At 39.7% G+C, this 17,141-nt stretch overlaps 2 protein-coding genes across 2 annotated transcripts in view; one reads left to right on the top strand and one right to left on the bottom strand.

The window, feature by feature from the left end:
- Positions 1-5,443, top strand: part of LOC125231373 (DNA-directed RNA polymerase, mitochondrial) — a 29,769-nt gene extending 24,326 nt beyond the window's left edge. The window contains 7 exon segments of the mRNA XM_048136816.1: positions 188-347; positions 1,732-1,861; positions 2,193-2,318; positions 2,590-2,738; positions 2,741-2,760; positions 3,105-3,196; positions 4,847-5,443. Of these exon segments, the coding sequence (XP_047992773.1) occupies positions 188-347; positions 1,732-1,861; positions 2,193-2,318; positions 2,590-2,738; positions 2,741-2,760; positions 3,105-3,196; positions 4,847-4,970 (801 nt within the window). The 3' untranslated portion in view covers positions 4,971-5,443.
- Positions 5,444-7,697: 2,254 nt separating this feature from the next.
- On the bottom strand, positions 7,698-16,990 carry LOC125231374 (katanin-interacting protein-like). Its single transcript, XM_048136818.1, has 15 exons — positions 16,905-16,990; positions 16,021-16,113; positions 15,613-15,722; positions 15,272-15,433; positions 14,661-14,749; positions 14,245-14,424; positions 14,006-14,143; positions 12,794-13,052; positions 12,477-12,707; positions 11,910-12,084; positions 10,853-11,037; positions 9,894-10,038; positions 9,460-9,553; positions 9,104-9,219; positions 7,698-8,792 (listed from the first exon to the last, which is right to left on the bottom strand). The coding sequence occupies exons 1-15, from the start codon at positions 16,988-16,990 to the stop codon at positions 8,702-8,704; spliced, it is 2,154 nt and encodes a 717-aa protein (XP_047992775.1). The 3' UTR covers positions 7,698-8,701.
- Positions 16,991-17,141: the final 151 nt, after the last annotated feature.

A 17,141-nucleotide genomic window follows, 5' to 3' on the forward strand; every position in this document is an offset into this window, starting at 1 on the left:
CGTCCGGATTCTTATTAGAAACGGCCTTGCTTCAAGCTTTGTAACCGGAAAAATCTCCTAGCAAACGTTCCCTTTTCTAATTTGAACCTGAACCCCACCTACTTACTCGACATTGGCTGTGGGCAACACCGCCCCAAGTTAAAAAAAAAACCATCTACGAGTACCTACTAAAGTCGTTATTTCCCAGGTGGAGGAAATGCGAGCACGCGACGCGGCCGCGGGCGTGCCGGCGGCGATGATCTTAGAAAATTTCGTGCGGAGGAAGGTCATCAAACAAACAGTCATGACCACCGTGTACGGAGTCACCAGGTTCGGCGCCAGGCTGCAGATCGCTAAACAGCTCAAAGGTAATCTCACCAACATTCAGGTGGAAGGGATGCGGACGTGTGACGGCGGTCATCCTGGAGACCTTTGTGCGGAGGAAGGTCGTGAAACAAACAGTCATGACCACCGTGTACAGAGTCACCAGGTTCGACGCCAGGCTGCAGAGCGCTAAACAGCTCAAAGGTAATCCCCACTACAATCTCCAAGTGTAAGAGACGCGGGCATGTGACGGCGGTCATTCTGGAGAACTTTGTGAGGAGAAAGGTCATCAAGCAAACTGTTATGACCACCGTGTACAGTCACCGGCATGAATAAGTGATGATTTTTATACCTTATCACATTAACGTCTTGTTTGAAATGTCATACGAAGTTGTCAAACGATTAAAGGCGACAAGGTACAGAAATATGTCCCGCGAATAACGTCCAAACTCCATGGTTTCAATTTATGCTATCCGGATGAGCACAAAACCGCTTACTTTAGGAAGAGTGTATTTTATATGTCTGTTCACACGTTTAACCACTTGCCCAATGAAATCAAAATACTAGAGCAACCTGAATTCGGACGAAAACTTTATAAATGGTGCTTAGATAAGGCTTACTATAAGATAAGTGATCATTTCATTCCTTTGACAATTGACTAGCATAATATAGAATATCTAAATATAATTCATTATTTAATTATTAATATATTTTTTTCGAGAATTGTATCAATTACCTAATTATTTTATTCGCACTAAATGTAATAGCCTGGACATTAATATAAGTATTTAGCTGTAAGATTAGCTTTAGTATTAACAATATTGTGCGCCGCATCGCGGTGATTGTCATGATACCACCCTGACATATCTTTAAGACCATTGTACCTAACTCACAGTCTGACAATAAACATTTCATTTCATTTCATTTCAAATCATCACTTATTTATGACTGTTACTGTACGGAGTCACCAGGTTTGGCGCCAGGCTACAGATCGCTAAATAACTCAAAGGTAACTCTTGCCCATGTGCGTCATTTGACTGTTTAAATTTAAATGATTTATTTCTTGATATTATAAAATGGAAACCACCAGAAGCCAAAAGGCTGAACACTGAACAGAAGTGCCATAAGTTGGTTATCAAACTAATGTCAATTATAGGCTGATGTCTGACCCAGAGTCTCAAATATGACGTCTATTTTCTGAAAGTTAGGATTGCAGCAATAATGTTGGTTGCACACATTAATTTTGTAATTTTAATTCATCTGTAATTCTAATCAGGGATTTGATTATTGAAAGCTTACCTTTATAAATTATGTACAATTTGCCTCTGTACTAGCTGATTCTTTTATGAAACTTGGCCTCGTATTTATATAATTTATAAGCACTTTACTAAGGTTTTACCAAGTTTTACACTAGATTTCCTTCGCCAGATATCGATGACTTCCCAAAAGAGCATGTGTGGTCGTGCAGTCAGTATCTGACCACGAAGACCTTCGACAGTCTACGCGAGATGTTCACCTCCACCAAACTCATACAAGACTGGTTTACCGACTGCGCCAAGTAAGTAAAAGAAAAGGTGTGACCCATCAATCATTGATGAATGCTGACTTGTTGACGATAGAACCAATAGTGTAGAATTATTGTCGCTTTTCACCAGAAAAGTGTCTTAATGTTACCGTGGAATAAAGGCCATTTTATCATGGTTCGGTTGAAATTTCAAATGGAAAGGAATAAATTAGTAACCAAATAATTTTGTTTTCCGTCAGAAAATAAAGCTAATTTATCATAATTTTATACCCACATATCATCTCATGTTTATTATACAATTCATAATTTTTACAAAAATTTGTTCAAAGTACATTTTGTAACTTTGGGTTGTTTATATTGACAGGCTGATCTCAGGCATATGCGGAGAGAGCGTAGAGTGGGTGACGCCTTTAGGACTCCCTGTGGTGCAGCCCTACTACCGCCGCGGCACCACCGCTGCCAACAGCCGGACGCCACTTGATCACCAACAGTAAGTAAAATTAGACCCATAAATTGGCTGTCCGTCACAAGATGATAGTTCGATTTGACACTTCATCTATCAAGTTTAGATATAGGTAACTTGGAAATGGCTACTATTGATCAGTGTATTTTCCTAGGAAAACAGCTGTAAGTATAACAAATTTGTAGCCAGGAAGAATTGCATTTTAAATAAAATCTTGTTTCAAGGTTCTTTTAACTTACAATTGTAAGTTATAACCATAATTAGGCTGTTTTAATCTAATATGCCTTTTGTTGTTCAGGCGTCCATGCACCATGAAGCAGCGCAACGCGTTCCCGCCCAACTTCATCCACTCTCTGGACTCATCACACATGATGCTCACCTCACTGCACTGCCAGGCCGCGGGCGTCACATTTGTGTCTGTCCACGATTGTTACTGGACTCACCCGGAGCAGTGCCTCTTATGAATAAGGTTAGAACTAGCTGAAGTTTTTGATACGGTATACATTTAGCTTACAACTTAATGCGAAGCTATAGGAGTTTGAGAAGCGGTTCCTATTTGGGTTTTTATTCGCCTTCATCAATAGATTGCAAGCGGTAAAAACCGGTTAGTCTTCAATCTGTATGTTGTGGTTTTACTTCGGCGTACCGCAAGGCAGCTTCTTAGGCGCTACAACGTTCATCATTTACACTCTTTGGGCTTGTCGCACATGACATGATGCTACTTCACTGCGTATTTTCCAGGCACAAATTATTTTATCAAGGATTTTTTGGCGAATTTGGCAATTTTTCATATGTTTTTTGTTTTTCCCACAGATTTGCCGAGAGCAGTTCGTGGCTTTGCATTCGCAGCCGATCCTTGAAGACTTATCAGACTTTCTGGTCAAGAGATACAGCTACGATGAAAGGTATGTAACTTTTTTTTATTGTATCAAAATGCAATTGACTGTTATTTTTAACCGACTTCAAAAAAGGAGGAGGTTCTCAATTCGACTGAATGTTTTTTTTTTTTTTTTTTTTTTTTTTTTTTTTTTTTGTATGTTTGTTACTCGATATCTCCGAGAATCGTGGACCGATTTTCAAAATTTTTTTTTTGATCGAACCGGTATAACCCCGAGATGGTCCCATTGGCACCAAGTCAGGGTCTGATGATGGGATCCTGGAGAAATCGAGGGAACTCTTCAAATGTTATAGGCACATGTAATGTTTTTAGTCTATTTTTCAAAGGTACACCAGTATTTACGTCTGATGGTAATAATTTTATGTGGCTGAGCTGATGATGGAAGGTCAACTCCTCAATGGTTAGGAGTTAAAGGTTAATTCTTTCACTACTGTACATGTATTCGGACTGATACATATAATATCACTAGGAACCACTAAAAATCAACAAATAAATAAACTTTTTAACAAAAAATAAAACCGCCTTCAAAAATAAGCGCGTTACAAAACACGGAGAAACTAAAAAGCCAAAAATAATAAACCTTTCAATTCAGATTTCTTATCGTATTGCAATAAGCTAAACATCCAAATTATAAACAAATCAATTATTTTTGGAGTCGGTACCAGCCTGTGTATGGTTGGGTGGGGCAATCAGGCAATAGCAAGGCGACGAACAGGTCTGGTACCGACTACAAAAATAATTGATTTGTTTATAATTTGGATGTTTAGCTTATTGCAATACGATAAGAAATCTGAATTGAAAGGTTTATTATTTTTGGCTTTTTAGTTTCTCCGTGTTTTGTAACGCGCTTATTTTTTTGTATGCGTTATTTAAAAGGAAAGGAATAGTACATTACGATACAAGTGCGAAAAAAAGGAAGTTACGAATTACGAATTTCCTTTTCGCACGTGTATCGTACGACGTTTTTCAGTACAGATGAGCCTCCGAAGTTTCGACCTAGAATATAATGAACCACTTCTCGCACTAGTGCGTAAAAAAAACACCATCTGTACTGAAATAGTACATTACGATACAAGTGCGTAAAAAAGGAAGTTCGAAACGAGTGGCGATAAATTAAAACACGACCGAAGGGAGTGTTTTAAATCGACACGAGTTACGAATTTCCTTTTCGCACGTGTATCGTAAGACGTTTTTCAGTGCAGATGGCCCTCCGAAGTTTTGGCCTGACGTATAATGACCCACTTCTCGTACTAGTGCGTAAAAAAACACCATCTGTACTGAAAAGGTTATTTAAAGGATGTGGTTAATACATTAACAAAAATTCAACGTGTTTAAGAAGCGGAACAGTTACGTTTTCTACCTAGAAATTATTTCTAATGCTTTTGTGCACTTGAAGCTTTGGCACATTAGTCCTACTGCCTTTTTTATTAGGGTTCCGTACCAAAAAGGTGTAAACGGAACCCTTATGTTGCGACTCTGTCTATCTGTCTGTCACATTTTTTATACACTAGTACCGCCCAAATGAAAGAGGTGAGTACCGATAGTTTTTTCTTCTTATGGACAGACAATAGGGTCATACGATAGTACTCTTTAATATTACTATACTATGCAGACAAATTTAGTTATTCAGACTATACTTACTTTTTTGTTGTTCCAGCGAGCTTGAAGGCACATTAGGAGCGCCTAACAAGAAACGCGTAAACAGTCTCCTGAGGAAAGTCCCGAGCAAAGGCGACTTCAAACTGGACAGCGTACTCGACTCCGTGTACTTCTTCAGCTAGTCGAATATGGACTTTTTGACTGGTACTGTCGTTTCGTTCCCGGTTGGTATAGATGTAGGGCAATTGTGTGTCTTAGATAGAAAATTGATATGCGAAAATGGTTCAGCGGTTGGTGTTTCAGCAACACGCTGAAATGAGGCCATTTCGTGGCACTTCATTCCTTTCTGTCTTGTTATTATGTGTATTTTGTCTTGCCTGTGTTCACGAATAAATGTTTATTCTATTCAATCTTGTAATATTAACAATGTTTTTACACTGATTTAAACGTTTTTGTAAACGGGACTTAATCGCGTAAAAAACAACGTAAACTATGATTTTTTTTTTGCAATCTGGACGAAAGAGAAATTACCATCAGTGTTGGCCACTGATATCAATATGCTCTATCTCGATTGCTGTTGTTTTCTGATGATTAGTATATTAAAAAAAATGTCTGTTCTATTATAAATTAATACTGAATTTTGTACTTTTGATAACCAGACTAGGGTTGCCAACCGTACTATATAATATAGTACTGTACTATATTTTGGCCCAGCGTACTATATTTTATATGAAAGATATATAGTACGCAAAAGTACTATATTTTTGGGGTCCTTGCCAGTGGCGAATTTACACTAGGATCAAACGGTCAGGGGCGGCGTTTTTATAATGAAAAAAATCTAGCGCTTGCTACGCTCGCGCTTTCATTTCTGTTTGTCCTCCATTGTACATTTCATTACTTCCTTCTGACATGGAATGATTACAGTTACAAATATATAGAGCCACCGTTGTTTGCAAACATTTGTATTTTTTCAACGATATATTATCGACATTTCTTAAGGGGATTCTCTACGCATCATCTCTAAGCAAACTAGTATCCCATAATTAATTACTTCACAGCTCATTGATTCTGTGATATTTAGCATCAAAGTTGAACTATTCTAGGACCAAAACTGGTTCTTTGGTCAAAACTTTTGCCTTAATTAGTTTAAAATTAAAATCGCTCTTACATTTTAGAAATTCTTCATCAAAACAAAATTTCCAAAAATGTTTTTAAGACAATGTCAAAGTTCATAAAAAAATAAGAACATAGTATACATTTATTTATTTTTTTCAAAATATGGGTCTTACAAATAGGGTGTTCTGCCTTTTCATAGAACTATTTTTGGCTGAGTTTAATTTGCCAACCAACATTTCGCCGAAGTTTCATTTTAACAACTAACGTTTAGCAACTTTTTGTATGGCAACTTTTCAATTGGTAGAATTATTGTACCTAAAGCAGATTATTAAAATCCATCTAAACTTTTGGCAGACTTGTCATTTGTCAAATGTTTCACTTGCTCAAACAACTTTTGGACAAATAACGTTTCGCAACGAAACATTAGGCAAGTTACAAATAATTTCTAACATCATCCACAACTAGTTGTATATTCCGTCAAGTAAAACAATCGACAACATGAAAGTTTGCTTTTTAGAAAAAGGCTAAATGTTAAGTTGGTAAACGTGAGGTTGGCAAATAAAACAATATGATAAGTTGGGAAATGAACATTCGGCGGAATAAAATTCCGCGAAAATTGAGTTGGGAAGTGATATTCGGCCGTACAATTGTCGAGGATAAAATAAGAGAACCAATACAACACAAAACTTGTCAAAAATCGATGAAAACCGAGTGAAGCCCCTTAAAGTGGGCAGAAAAAACGATTTCTACGACTCGGTTATTGATTATCTGTACCGTACTATATTTTATTTCGGTGTACTATATTTTATAGATGGAATTTTCTAAAATACTATATTTCCCTAAAAAAAAGTTGGCAACCCTAAACCAGACACACAATTGGGCTTGATAGACTGATATGAGATATTATTGATCGATAGTTAGCGTATTGAATTTTTTGTAATTACCAATGTTAATTATATATTTCAACAATGAAATATAACTTCCAAGATGCCTTCGCTATATAAAGTAGTTGACTCTCGTAGAGTACAAATGATTTAGTCATGTTTGTAATTTGATTGTTCCTAATGTTTAATTACTTTGTGGAGAGATATGGTGCAAATGAAAAAAAAATGCAACGGAATGAATTTAAAAAATATTATGTAAACTTATATAAGTCTGAGGTTCCGACATACCTGCGGAACTCCGAAAAGGCAAAATATTTACGTCAAAAAAGCACCAACAGATGCTAAATGAATTAGCACCACTTTTCTCCCCAATTGTAAGTTTCACAAATATTTAGGGTTGGTTAGTAACTACATCGCGTTTATATGTTCATAATGCCATATCTACTAAGACTTGCACCAAATTAAAATAATAGTCGTAGTCTGGTTTGCGAGCACAGAGATTTTGTTTAATGACTAAAAATAAATTGCTATCAGATAAACAGATAACGAATATAAACCCCAATTTTTTTGTTAATACGAAATTACGAATACGAAATTAGAGTGACACAAAAACGCAGTCACTAACAAAATTTGGGGTCCATAACATATCTGATAACAAACAGTATTAAATTTGATATTATGTTATTGTATCTTATGTTCTGACTCGCAACCATTTTTCAGTAGTGCAATGCAACAAAACAGTCTGTGATTTGTTAGATGTCTAACAATAAAATTAAGCTGAATATAATTACTGTTGTTTAATTTAACTTTTCATTAAATTACGCCATTAGGAAAACCCCTGTCTGTTATCCTGGTAGGTATAAAATAAACACAATTTAAGAATCATTGATTTATTATTGGTACAAAAAATCTAGACGGGAACGCAGGTTACAACGAATTTATCTACGATACTGTACACTTACTATGTCTATTTGACTAAACATTGAACATCAATACTTGAAAAATCACTTAATTATGAACAAATAACTTATTTCCTGGCTTAACCTAAGTCTACACTAATTTGTTGTGTATATAAAGAAAAAACTATATTTGGCTGGTGCAGTCTACTTATTTGAATTTGAACTATGTTGATTTATAATTACTAATTTAAGATTTGATTTTAGACAATTTTATTAGTAATTAGATCTATTTAAACGTATGTCTGCGCTACCATATGCTTTACAGAAACGGACTACCTATAACTCAATTCGGATTATTAAAGTTGATCTTTATTAAAACAGCGGTAACATATTTGCCAGTACCTATACAAGAAACAAAAACACATCTGTTACTAAGTCGAATGTTTTGTTGTCGACGACGGGGGCTTATTCTATTCTTTCGTGTTCAAATGGGGGCATCGGCTAAAAGTACGCGTAATCTAAAAACATTCGCGTTCAGTCCAGTTTTATAAGGGCCTTTGGTTTTCGGGTGTAATTGGACGTACAGGTCAATTCGCTAGATCTGGCACGAATGGAATGAATGAGTGAATGAAGTGTGTGACAGATTTTCGAATAAAATTGTGGCTCTTGACAGTTACGACTGGATACCGCTAAAAGTGTCACCCACACAATCAGTTAGTTGTAGTGCGAAAAGAGTTTCCTTCGTATTTTTTCGGAAACGTGTTGCTAGTTCAGTAAATGTCAGTACATCTTGTACTGAGACTGACTGAAATAGCATGACACGTTCGTACGTTTCCGTAACAATACGAAGGCAAATCTTTTCGTACTACATTTGTACGTTTATCCCATTCATGCTAACTTTCGTGAACTGACCTGTAATCGCAAAATGGTCTTGTCTTCTTCCTTTCTCACGCACTGTACGCGGCTTCCGCACGTTCATTCACTGACTCATTCATTCGTTCATTGCTGCTGATGTCACTGTCTGTGGTGACTGACGCCGGTGTAGGGGCGCGCCGCGGGGTCCACGGCGGTGCGCGAACCTGAAGTGGTGCTGCGTGGAGGGGGGCTGCAACAAACACGTACTTGTCTCCATCAAACTATCACTACTTGGATCACGTGCGTGGCAAATGTCATTGGTCACAAAGAAATAAGTTGGCGGGGGTTCACGCAGACCCAGAGGCAATGTGCTTGTGAGTGGCAAATGTCCAATTTCGATGAGTTGAGACAGCGCGATCTACAGAAGAAAATGCGCAAGCTGCCTCGGCCGAGGCATGTCTGTATTATCTGTTTGACGCGCTAGGGGGACATATCTTCTGTGTGGACCCGCCTAAAGGCATTTTGATTAAGATGCTAAGGTTTGAAGCAAATTATAGGTACCTTGGCGTGGAGTCATCATCGTTGTTCTGCAAGCAGATCCACTGAGGTGCAATCGTGTCGCCGGGCTTCGCGCAGTCCAGCGTGCCATTGAACAGGAGCAAATCGTCGATCAGCACCTGCAAAATTATTCAAGTATTTATTTGTTGGAGTAGTTAAAATTTTGAAAACACAAAATGACCTTGAGGATTAAATTGATGTCTTGGAAGGAGTGGTGTCTTTTTAGATGCGACATGGCGTCCGTTGAAGACGAGTGGGTAAATTTATCCTTACATTGCAAATGCAGTTAGATACTCGTGCAAGTGACAAGGTGGATGAATGAATTACGTTATAATATGATGTAATGCAAAATATCTTACTCCGAATTCTTTGACTCCTCGCGAGGGTGTTTTTCCGTAGTTCCATATCTTCAGGCCATAAATTGATACTGGCGCGTCGAACACGAAAAATACCCTGCAAAAATTCACGTGTATGTTCAGTACCTTATAAAGTTAACTGCGGGCGTAGCATTCTGTATATTTTTTACATGTAAAATGCTAAAATGGTGCAATAAAGAATATTTACTTACTTATCTACTTACTAGTTGTTATCTACTTACTTTATCGCGTCACTATTGCTCTTACCGTTAGTGCGAAAAGGACGGTCTGACGTTATATCGTTTATCACGCGACCGCGCTTGCTTGCCTGGTTAAATTCTCACTCTAGTTGCCAATTAATCGATAATCAGTAGTCATTATCAACTTTCAATTACGAAGAATTTGTGGAATTACCTATAATTACTATTAGGAATCACCTGTTGAGTGTGTGCGGCAGTATGGGCGCGAGCCAAGAGTGCGCCGCGTCACATGAGACGACCCCGTCGACCAACTTGTCCGGTGTCCGAACGTCCAGAGCGCGCGAGTCCAACACGTTAACACTCGCCGGGTGCGCGCACACGTCTAAAGGAAACATCAACACAACATCAGTATCAACCGCCATGTGCAAATGTAAATGTCATCAAATAGCTGGTGCAGTTGTAAGTCCGAAAGGCATGTCTATAAACTATTAGAGGACGACAGCAGTGAATATAAATAAATAAATATTATATTAAGTTATTAATTATTAATTATTAGTTATTAATTTTATTTAGCTTGGCATGTGTATTTTCTTTCTTTGTAAATGACGATCCTTATTGGGAGACACGATTATTTTTATTTGGAATCTATTATGTAATTTTTGACGATCATGATGAGAAGATAAACATAATTTTGACATGTAGCAAATTTATAGTGTAATTTTTATCATGAAATAAAGAAATCTAATCTAATCATTTTTACATAGATTGACTGAGTCCCACGGTAAGCTCAAGATGGCTTGTGTTGCAAGTCGTGGTCTTTTGTGTTTTCTTACCCAATATACGGGAATGTTCAGTAAAATCAACACCGGTTTCGGCCTCGGCTGGTTACGTACCGGTTTGTGAGAGCGACGATCGTGAGCTCTCAGGTGACTGACATAGACTATTTTTGCCGTGAATGTGCGACCACACTCACGGCAGGTCAGCATGAAATTGTAATCTATGACCGCAGGTGGTCGGGCCTTTAACTCGTCGCGTTTCGCATCGAGATCCACACGCCTCTGGTCTTCGAAAGCTTGCACTTTTCCTCTCAGTGTATGCCTCCACTTCGGCCGATCTTGTGCCGAAGTCTGCCACCAGTCCAGTGCGACGGTTCAGGAAAATACATTGTATCACTACTAAAAGGTAAGTTCACTCACTGGTTTCAGTGACAGGTATGAGGTTCCCCATAGGATCATACAGTTCCACTGCCGTGAGTCCAACGTAGTACGCATCGCCCCAGGTGGAGAATATGCTGATTTGCAAGACGAAGCCTGTGGGCGCACTCAGTTCTCCAGCGTTGAAGGAGAGCTCTGGGTAGTCTAGTTCTTTTGGATTTTCTAACCTGAAATGGGAAAATTGTGATAACTACAAGATGTAGGATTAATTGGAATTTATTAAAAAATGTTAGTGGAAATAATGTTTTACCCATCCTCCTAAATAACGGCTGGAGGGTAACAACAGCGTTTGGCGTCGATTAACAGGTCCACCTTAGCTAACAAATTAAGTAGACATCTAAAAAATTATTCTCACCGGTATTCAGCCTGCAATATCGGGCGGGTCTGAAGAGGGTTGCCATCTAGGGAGATGCGACCGTGCTTGGCACCGACGTTAGACAGGTTGGCTTTATAGTAGAAATCTATAAAGAAATGTTCCTCACCGGTCTTCAGCCTGCAAGTCCAACTGCTGTACGTAATCATAGCAAGTATCTTTAGGGCTCCAGGGGCCCGCCGGAGCAATATCGAGCGGGTCTGGATAGGATTACCGTCTAGGGTGATGCGGCAGTGCTTGTAACCGATGTATGACAGGTCCACTTGGCATTGAAGAAGAAATTTAAAGGAATATTTCTTACCGGTCTTCATCCTGCAAGTCCAACTGCTGTACGTAATCGTAGCAAGTATCTTTAGAGGCCCGCCGGAGCAATATCGGGCGGGTCTGAAGAGGGTTGCCGTCTAGGGTGATGCGGCAGTGTTTGGCGATGTATGACAGGTCCGCTTGGTGCTGTAGAAGAAATCTAAAGAAATTTTCCTCACTGGTCTTCAGCCTGCAAGTCCAACTGCTGTACGTAATCGTAGCAGGTGTCTCCAAGGGCCCGCCGGAGCAATATCGGGCGGGTCTGGATAGGATTGCCGTCTAGGGTGATGCGGCAGTGCTTGTCGCCGATGTATGACAGGCCCACTTGGCATTGAAGAAGAAATTTAAAGGAATATTTTTTACCGGTCTTCAGCCTGCAAGTCGAACTGCTGTACGTAATCGTAGCAGGTATCCCCAGGTGCCCGCCGAAGCAATATCGGGCGGGTCTGGAGAGGATTGCCGTCTAGGGAGATGCGGCAATGTTTTGCCCCGATATACGACAGGTCCACGTTGGCGTTGTAGTTCCAGATGCGAATACCTGGAACAGGTCATTATGCTCGCTGTTCTAATATTCTTACAAAACTCGTGCACCAAATATCGCCAGAAGTCAGTAGAAATGTTGCATAAAACAGGCTCCTTCAGGTTTAGAATAAATTTAAATGGGCAATTACTGCCTTGGGTGAGACTCATGGCCTCTGGATCGATACTCCAGCGCTCTACTATCTTAGGGCCCCTCACATTTAGCAGCTCGCGAGCGTAGCGTCGGGCCAACTGTATGGAAAAAGGCCTTGCCATACAGTTGGCCCGACGCTACGCTCGCGAGACGCTAGATGTGAGGGGGCCCGTAGTCCCACAATTCGAATGGGCCGGAGCTATCTCCGAAGATGGCAAATACTATTTACTACACAGAAAATGCGGTCGCCAACTCACATGTAATCTCACTAGTTTCCGGTAACTCCATGACAATATGACAGAACATGCTCCCCGATACAAAATTCGTGCACCACATATCTTCAAAGTCCGTGGAGATGTTGCGTCCGTTGAAGAGGCTCTTGCAGTCCAGCAATTTGGAAGGATCTACGCGGTCTTCAGAGATGTGAGAAGTGTAGGCGTAGGCGCGGTGTATGTGGATGGTAGAGCTGTAGCAGAGGATTTCGATTCCTGGAGATGGAAAAAGGTATTGTGATGTTTTTTTCTTAGCTATAGGTACATACTGAAACAGATTTTTGAAGTTCGCATAAACATACCTGTTAGCCCTATAAGATTCCTCTGCCCCCACGTCGACATGAGCGTTATCTTAATCTTCTTGGCCACGTATTTGATCTCCTTCTGCTCCTCCCAGGATTCATTCAGCATCGGACTAAGCCTGTCCCTCCCATCTGCTGTTGGGGGCCTCATGTCGGCAGGGATGTCGCTGGGCTCGTTGTCCCGCATGAGCGCTTGGAAGTTTCTATCGTTGATCATTATGGCTTCGAGGATTGATGGATCTTTTGTGAAGAGGATCGTCTGAAAGGGAAATTTATATCTAAAACTGCATGCAGTCTCGAATGTCTTTTCAGAACGTCACATAGCTGGTGCCGCTTTAAATCCGAAAGGCATTTCAAGTAATGTAGTGAACTATATCTGCAGAGTATCTATGTCTAATTGTCGATGTCAATTACCTACAACAGCGGTTCTCAAACTTATTTTCTCATGGAACCCCTTTGGAAAGCAAAATATCTGACGGAACCCTTAATAAATAAATAAAATAGTTTATAGCAACCTTTATTAACCCCCGACGCAAAAAAGACTTGGTGTTATAAGTTTGATTTGTCTGTCTGTCTGTCTGTTTGTCTGACTGTCAGTGAGTGTGTCTGTCTGCGGCATCGTAGCTCCCGAACGGATGAACCGATTTGGATTTAGTTTTTTTTGTCTGAAAGCTGAGTAAGTCGGGAGTGTTATTTATTTATTTATTTAAACTTTATTGCACAGTAAAAAAATGTACAAAAGGCGAACTTAATGCCAGAAGGCATTCTCTACCAGCTAACCTTTGGGCCAAACAGAGATCTATAAGAGCTTAATAGGTGCAGGAAATGTCGCAATGACGAGAAATGGAATGGAGTGTTCTTAGCCATGTTTCATGAAAATCGGTCTACTATGTCGCGGTCGGGGTTTTTTTCAAAACTTTAATTTTGCGGTTTGGTTACATTCATAAGTCTTAATCATAATAGTAAAATCTAATCACTAGATTCTAATGTGAGGTATTACATAGAACTGTTTTTATTTTTACAACTGGTGAATCTTTAGTTTTACGGAATAGAGTTGAAATCGCATATCAGTCAACCAAAATTCACACGGAGCCCCCAGAGAGATTTAGCGGAGCCCCAGGGCTCCGCGGAGCACACTTTGAGTTTGGCTGACCTACAACATGATACAGCTATGTATTATGTCTACCAAAAGAAAATACTCTTTATACTCACGTCACCGAAAGTTGGAAGAAGGCCCTTGAGCTCGCCGCTCGCCCGAGCCACTTCGCCGTGGAATATGACGCAGTCATCCAATTTGATTTGCACTAAGCGAATCCCACGTGAAGAGTATATTCTGGACTTGTTATAGTTCTGAAAAATACCCTCAAATAAGCCGAAAGAGTTGAGAGATAACGCCTATTTCTAAACAAATATTGGAAGGAATATCAAACTATTTCTAAAGAGTCACATACCCAAATTCTGAGCAAAGCAATAGTAGCGCAGTTAGCCAAGAGTAGACTAAGAACTACGGGTGCACTTCTCGGTACTTGAGTGGTCCAGCAATGTCGGTCGTCTCTTGTTCGTACCACTCCATCCACGATTGCATCGGGGCGACCGTGCTTGGTGTCGCCGGCTTCTGAATCCGTCCATACCTAAACAACACATAAAGACGACTCTTTGCATCATTCACAATAAAATGACGACAAAATTAAAGTGAGTATCTTCACGAGGAACTTTCCTTAATGAACCCCAAAAGGCAGCATATGTTTTTTAGGGACCTAGGTCAAAAGTTTGAGTGGAGTGGAGTCAGACGATATTGTGATGCAATGCGAGATACTTGGGTAGGTACACAGTTACTGATATGAAGTCGTAAAAAAGGGTAACTTACCTTTTCGATTGGCACTGGTTGTCCGTCCGAATTAAACAGCTCTATTCCATTCAACCCAACCAAGTACTTGTCCCCCAGTTGGAGTATATCTTCAATTCAAGCAACCTGCCTTCAGGCAGTTCTGGTATCACAAATTCGCCCTTCAACCATTCATTCGAACTTTTAGTGTCGGTATTTCTTGAAGACGACATGGAACTTAGTGATGCAGGTTTCTTTGGAGGATTTGTGGTGTAACTTGTGTATTTTTTGAGTGAGCCTGTGTGAATGCTTGATGATGTATCGTTAGATTTTGTTCGGCCTATTTTGATGTCTTGTTGCCCTGTGAAGTAAACCGAATTAAGAATCAAAGCTTATAGGAAGGAGAATATAATACAGTCGATATCCATTGTCCAATTTCCTCTCATAGAAGTCTGACTGAATTAACCCAGCTCAGTATTGCGGACCTTCTAGTGAAGTAAAGAGCGTTCAATAAATCTTATCAACTAAACCGTACCAGGGACGTATGACATCGTTAAAGTCTAGTGCGCCCTGCGATGGTGTGGCGTCACATATCGACAGGTCACAGGACCTCTTAGATGAACCGCGATAATCTACTAGACTGTTCTACTTACTCGCCCCAAGTATGACGTCGTTAAAGTCGTGGTCCTCCCTGCGGTGGCGGGGCGTCACATAGTGCGGGAGCAGGTCGGACAAGAAGTCGTTTGAAGAGCCGTTGCTGTCGTCCCAGTCTAGAAGACTGTTGCGGTACTTTCGTCGGCCGTTCTGGGTGTACCCTGAATAGATAAAAGGGATAGAATAGAAGACAATGTCATTTTATTCAAGAACTACTGAACTAAAATTAAGTAAAACAACAGATAGGTATTATAGTACTCAACTAATATCCCCTTGCAATTTATATTTTCATCAGTCATGGCCTACCTTTACTGTACCGAACGGTGCCCGCGGAATGGGCCAACGGCTGCATTTGAGGTTTGGTTAGCAAATCCATTGTGGTGTCCAGAGAAGTTCTTCTTGTTAACCTGCGAGATGAAATGCTTCGATGTTTTCTTTTCTTTGGCAAATCTTATTTAAACACACCTATTTGGAATAGGTGGGGGAAAATAAAAGTACTTGTATAACCTTGGAAACCGTAATGTTGGTGAATAAATACATAGTTTGGTATACTAAGGTCTAGAAATATATAAGATGATAGGTAAGGATAGTTTTTATTCATTCCAGCATCATCATCATCATTCTGCGAATCGGCTCAGACGAGAAGCTAAGTGATGAAATAAGTTGGGAGCTTACCAGCAAAGTTGTGCAAACATTCAAATAGATTCTGTGCCTCCCAATTTGCACACTGACTGAGTCTCCGCCTTACCTGAGATTCTGAGGCTTGCCATAGTTAATTTTAGACTTGTCGAGAGTGGGAGGCGATTCGTTGCTGTTTCTGATATGCGTCTCTTTCATCTCCCTGCAATGTGTGGAATGGTTAACAACGGGAAAACACGCTATGCCTGCGAACACTGCAAGGTTATTAGGGTGTGTCCACACACGCCAAATTTTTAGGATAGGTACATTAGGTACCTACATGAGACTTGAGGGACGCCTCTCAACGTGTGTGTATCTACCTAGTAATGCGCGAGCGGCAGGTTTTGCGGTCAGCCTAGTTGTTTTAGACCGCAGGTAAAGCGAAAGCAAATGTCTTCGGTTTAGCTTAGGGTTTTGTTTACAGTTTGTATGTCGGCACTCCAGTTACAGAAGTCGCATTCTCCTAATTTTTTTGGTGATTCAGTTTGTGGATTAGAGATAGTGAGCTTTCCAAACAAAACACAACTTTCTATAAGCTACTCGGTCATTGTCGCAATATTATATGTTAATCAGGACGATCCTGGATGTAGGCTATCGTCCGTTATTGATGATAAGATAATACCTATTACCCACTTAATATTGCCTTATCACATGAATAAATTATCTAATAAAAGCTCGCAACCCAAATATAATATAATACGCAAATATAGAAGTTCTATACATATGTTTCTTACTATTTTTGTCAAAAGCTCTATAAGGCACGTATAAATTTATTATAAGAAAACTGATGTGTACACTAGCCGTTTACCCCTAACGTCACCTTGAAACGCGGAAGTGGACCATTGTACTTAAATGACTTTATTGAACACAAAAACCAATACAAACACGGGGTCATTAATCATGTCTACACCACATTATAGACAATATTCTATAAATCATCATAAAACACTTTACTTGGTAATGTCTTCCAGCCAGAATGGTACTTCTCCGTCCTTGTCTGAATACCCAAACGCTTCCATCCTTTTGTGCTCCTGAGCCATTCTTCAGCCATCAGAAAAAATATAACTCTCCTTAACGAAGACGCAGTAAACGCATTACTATACTTCTACACTTAACGTTATAATTATAAATAACGCAACAATAAAGCTAACAAAATAAATTTTGTTACATAAGTAAAAATGTTGTAAGGGT

The sequence above is a fragment of the Leguminivora glycinivorella genome, chromosome 11, assembly GCF_023078275.1.
Source record: "Leguminivora glycinivorella isolate SPB_JAAS2020 chromosome 11, LegGlyc_1.1, whole genome shotgun sequence".
NCBI classification, from domain to species: domain Eukaryota; kingdom Metazoa; phylum Arthropoda; class Insecta; order Lepidoptera; family Tortricidae; genus Leguminivora; species Leguminivora glycinivorella.

Bases quoted from the DNA above. Each gene is read 5' to 3' on its own strand.
- LOC125231374 (XM_048136818.1), bottom strand. From the start codon at position 16,990: ATGGCTCAGGAGCACAAAAGGATGGAAGCGTTTGGGTATTCAGACAAG. The intron at 14,750-15,271 runs GTAAGTAGAACA...CTTGAATTGAAG, and splicing joins CGACGTCATACTTGGGGCGA to ATATACTCCAACTGGGGGAC. The intron at 14,144-14,244 runs GTATGTGACTCT...GGTATTTTTCAG, and splicing joins TTGCTTTGCTCAGAATTTGG to AACTATAACAAGTCCAGAAT.